The 4103-nt window shown below is 40.8% G+C and overlaps 1 protein-coding gene across 1 annotated transcript; it reads left to right on the top strand.

The window, feature by feature from the left end:
• Positions 1 to 814: 814 nt before the first annotated feature.
• On the top strand, positions 815 to 4100 carry LOC105003014 (olfactory receptor 4C12-like; the record flags this gene model as incomplete). Its single annotated transcript, XM_010859925.1, has 2 exons — positions 815 to 985; positions 3298 to 4100. A coding segment is annotated over exon 2 (759 nt), but the record flags the coding sequence as incomplete, so codon positions are not given.
• Positions 4101 to 4103: the final 3 nt, after the last annotated feature.

Below are 4103 nucleotides of genomic sequence, written 5' to 3'. Positions count from 1 at the left end.
CAGGGCTGGTGCACTGGGATGACCCTGAGGGATGGGATGGGGAGGGAGGTGGGAGGGGGGTTCAGGATGTACACCCATGGCTGATTCATGTGAATGTATGGCAAAAACCACCACAATATTGTAAAGTGATTAGCCTCCAATTAAAATTAAAAAAAAAAAAATAAAAAGAAACAGCCAGAGACAATATGTAACTGTATAAGCATAGCTGTGGTCCAATAAAATTTTAATTATTGCCTGAAAAAAAATATGCATAAAGTCCAAAAAAAAAAAAGAAGAGAGTTGGGACATAAAGAAAGCTGAGTGCCAAAGATTGATGCTTTTAAACTGTGGTATTGCAGAAGACTCTTGAGAGTCCCTTGGACTGCAAGGAGATCAAACCAGTCAATCCTAAAGGAAATCAGTCCTGAATATTCATTGGAAGATTTGATGCTGAAGCTTAAACTCCAATAGTTTGGCCACCTGATACAAAGAACTGACTCATTTGAAAAGACCCTGATGCTGGGAAAGATTGAAGGCAGGAGGAGAAGGGGACGACAGAGGATGAGATGGTTGGATGGAATCACTGACTCGATGAACATGAATTTGAGCAAGCTGCGGAGTTGGTGATGGACAGGGAGGCCTGGCATGCTACGTGCAGTCCATGGGGTCTCAAAGAGTCGGACACGACTGAGTGTCTGAACTTAACCGAACTGATGAGATGATGAAATGCAAAGTACTGGGAGATTTTTTGTTTACAGAATTCTAGGTCTTGTCCAATCGACCCTGGATCCCATTAACATCTTTCACTATATTTCACAGGTTAGCAAAAGAACTGCCATGGATTTCATGTGGTCACCGGTGGCCATGTCTAAACTCTGGCATTGCTGATTCCCAGAAGTAAACTGGGTTCCTCCTGGAGAGGCACTGAGTGGTAGAGAGCTGGATGCAGGCATCCTGAATTTGAATCCAGTCTTCTCTATTAGGGTTTTCATCATTATTGCTTTGGGTAAGTCATTTATCTTCTTTAACCACAGCTTCTTTGTCTTTAAAATCAGTCAACAGTACATCAACCTCACAAGGATCATTTTGAAGACCACGTACATGTAAATATTTAGTGTAATGCCTAGTACATTGTGAAACTCAACAAAGCTAACAGTTATAGGAATGCCATGGTGTAAAAATAAATCTCTGCATTCTATAAAGATTGAGAAAAAGCAGACATAGTAAAAGTGCAGTAACCAATGTTTGAGTATATTGAATTTAAGCAAATAAACAAAGATTTCCCTGCTTAAGTAGTTTGTTTGCTGAAGTTCTTACCTCTCAGTTGCAGTCTGCTTGCCATTTTATGGAAGGTCAAGATTATTTTACTGTCTGTAACTTTTGTCCATTTCTTATTTTTCCAAAATTATGAATATTAGAGAATATGAGTGGAAATAGGAACAGAATTGGTCTTTGGATTAAGACAAAAAATGAACAAAACAGAAAATTATCCTGTGTTTGTGTCTGTCAATTAACAGAGGACATCAAAAATGTCCACTGAGTTTGACATAGGCCAGGTTGTTTTGTTTGTGAGTTGGCTATTGTGTTGTGTGGGATGAAGGGAGCTGACATAAATTGGTAAAAGAGAACTATTTTAAAGCCAACTTCTTCAAAGTTTGCAAGAAGCTGAGGTAAAAAGTGAAATAATGAGAATGAATGAGTTAAGTTTGGGATTTTCTGTCTGATTTTGATCATGAAATCCAACCTTTGGTACAGACCATTGGGAAAGCATAAAAATATATCAGTTGGTTCTTGGTTCTCCCAGGTGTCATCTTGTCTAGAGAAGAGTTGGCAATTAGAAGTGTACGCAGACTTTCTTCTCAAGTGTCCTTGTCCCTGGAAGGATTCTCTGATGCCCTGGGCTATCCAGAAGAGAGCCCACTATCCTGGGGCTTGGGACTCTAAAGCTATCCTCTCAATGAAGAGTTTGTGGGATCATCTGGAAGAGTTCCCTGGTGCAGAGAATCTGGGGCTTCCCTGGTGGCTCAGATGGTAAAGCATTTGCCTGCGATGTGGGAGTCCTGGGTTCGATCCCTGGGCCTGGAAGATCCCCTGGAGAAGGAAATGGCAACCCACTCCAGTACTCTTGCCTGGAAAATCCCATGGACAGAGGTGCCTGGTAGGCTACAGTCCATTGGATCACAAGGAGTCGGACAAGACTGAGTAACTTCGTTGGAAGAGTTACCTCATTATGTACCTTGCCCACTTGTAACATAGACAATTCATTTTACCTTTCACTGCCTTTTTTCTTTAAAAATACATAAATATGAAGAGAATAATGAAATCTTAGTTATTGTAAAATGCAAAGATTAATAATGACAATACTTAGTTGTATGCATATTGCTAAGTTACTTCAGGCATGTCCAACTCTTTGCGAACCTATGGACTGTTGCCGACCAGGCTCTTATGTCCGTGGGATTCTCCAGACAAGCATTCTGGAGTGGATTGGCATGCCCTTCTCCAGGGGATCTTCCCAAGCTAGGGATCAAACCTGGGTCTTGATGTCTTTTATGTCTTCTGCATTGGCATACAGGTTCTTTACCACTAGTGCCATCTGGGAAACCCACTTAGCTGTATATATTACCTTAAAGTGGGCTTGACTAATATATATATTCCTTATCAAGTAAATGGAAATAGACTTTGCATTAAAGTGATCTGGTTGATTACTGAGACTTGGCTTATTACCTGTTAGTATTAATGGCATATGTTAAAACTAGTGATCAATAATTTTTAGATGGTAGACTAAAGACAGTATCTAGGATGATTAAAAGTGGTCCATGGGGCAACTAGGGCAGACTTACCCCCTTCCCTCATCCTCTAAAAGCTGTTAGAGTCCAGTGAGACCCTCATTCTATGTTCATTTAGTGAACTTATAACAATAACTTTATGAGTACATTAAAGTGATTTCCTCAAATATTACTATATTCAGATAATATATTTTGGGGTCCCACAATGTGCCAGAACACAGCTTCCTATGTTTCTTTTCCCATACATATACCATTCAATTAAAGAATTCACTGTTTCAACCTAAGGCTCCAAGAAAAAAACATGTATTTTCTGATTAAAATTAGTAAGGCAAGCTCCAGAATTTTGAAAACTATTAAAAAAATGTAAAAAAAAATCTAAGAGAGTCAACTAAGAGAAATTTGGTCCATGTGTTCCTAGACAGTTTGGGGAAAAGAAGGAATCATTGTGATATTGTCAGAGTACTGTTAAAAGGTAGTGTTTTGTAGTAATTCATTCTTTTATATTCCCTTTTTCTTTCTTTCTTTTTTAAAGGTAAAGTGTTCCTTGCCAGAGTTTTTATTACCCACACCATATAGATGGCGAATGAAAGGAATGTGACTGTGTTCATTCTAGTAGGTCTTACACAGAACCCCCAAATGCAAAAAATAGTGTTTGTGGTGTTTTTGGTCTTATACATGGTAACCCTCTCAGGCAACCTGCTCATTGTGGTTACCATTACCACCAGCCAGGCTCTGAACTCCCCCATGTACTTCTTCCTGACCCACCTTTCCTTGATAGACATAATTTACTCTTCTTCTTCAGCTCCTAAGTTGATTGTGGACTCCCTCCAGGAGATCAAGACAATCTCGTTTAATGGGTGTATGGCTCAAGTCTATGCAGAACACATTTTTGGTGCTACTGAGATCATCCTGCTCACAGAGATGGCCTATGACCGCTACGTGGCCATCTGCAAACCTCTGCACTACACGGCCATCATGAGCCACAGGCTGTGCATCCTCCTGCTGGGGGTGGCCTGGACTGGAGGATTTCTCCATGCAACCATTCAGGTCCTCTTTACAGTCCGGCTGCCCTTCTGTGGCCCCAATGTCATAGACCACTTCATGTGTGACTTGTACCCTTTGTTGAAACTTGTCTGTGTGGACACCCACATCCTTGGTCTCTTTGTTGCTGCCAACAGTGGGTTCATCTGCCTGTTAAACTTCCTCCTCCTGTTGGTCTCCTATGTAGTCATCTTGCATTCCCTAAGGGCATACAGTTTGGAGGGGAGGCACAGAGCCCTCTCTACGTGTGTCTCTCACATCACAGTAGTTGTCTTATTCTTTGTGCCCTGTATCTTT

The sequence above is a fragment of the Bison bison genome, unplaced genomic scaffold (assembly GCF_000754665.1).
Source record: "Bison bison bison isolate TAMUID 2011002044 unplaced genomic scaffold, Bison_UMD1.0 scf7180017856921, whole genome shotgun sequence".
Classification (NCBI taxonomy): domain Eukaryota; kingdom Metazoa; phylum Chordata; class Mammalia; order Artiodactyla; family Bovidae; genus Bison; species Bison bison.
The sequence above is the reverse complement of the archived record's forward strand: the minus strand, read 5'-3'. Positions and strand labels throughout refer to the sequence as shown.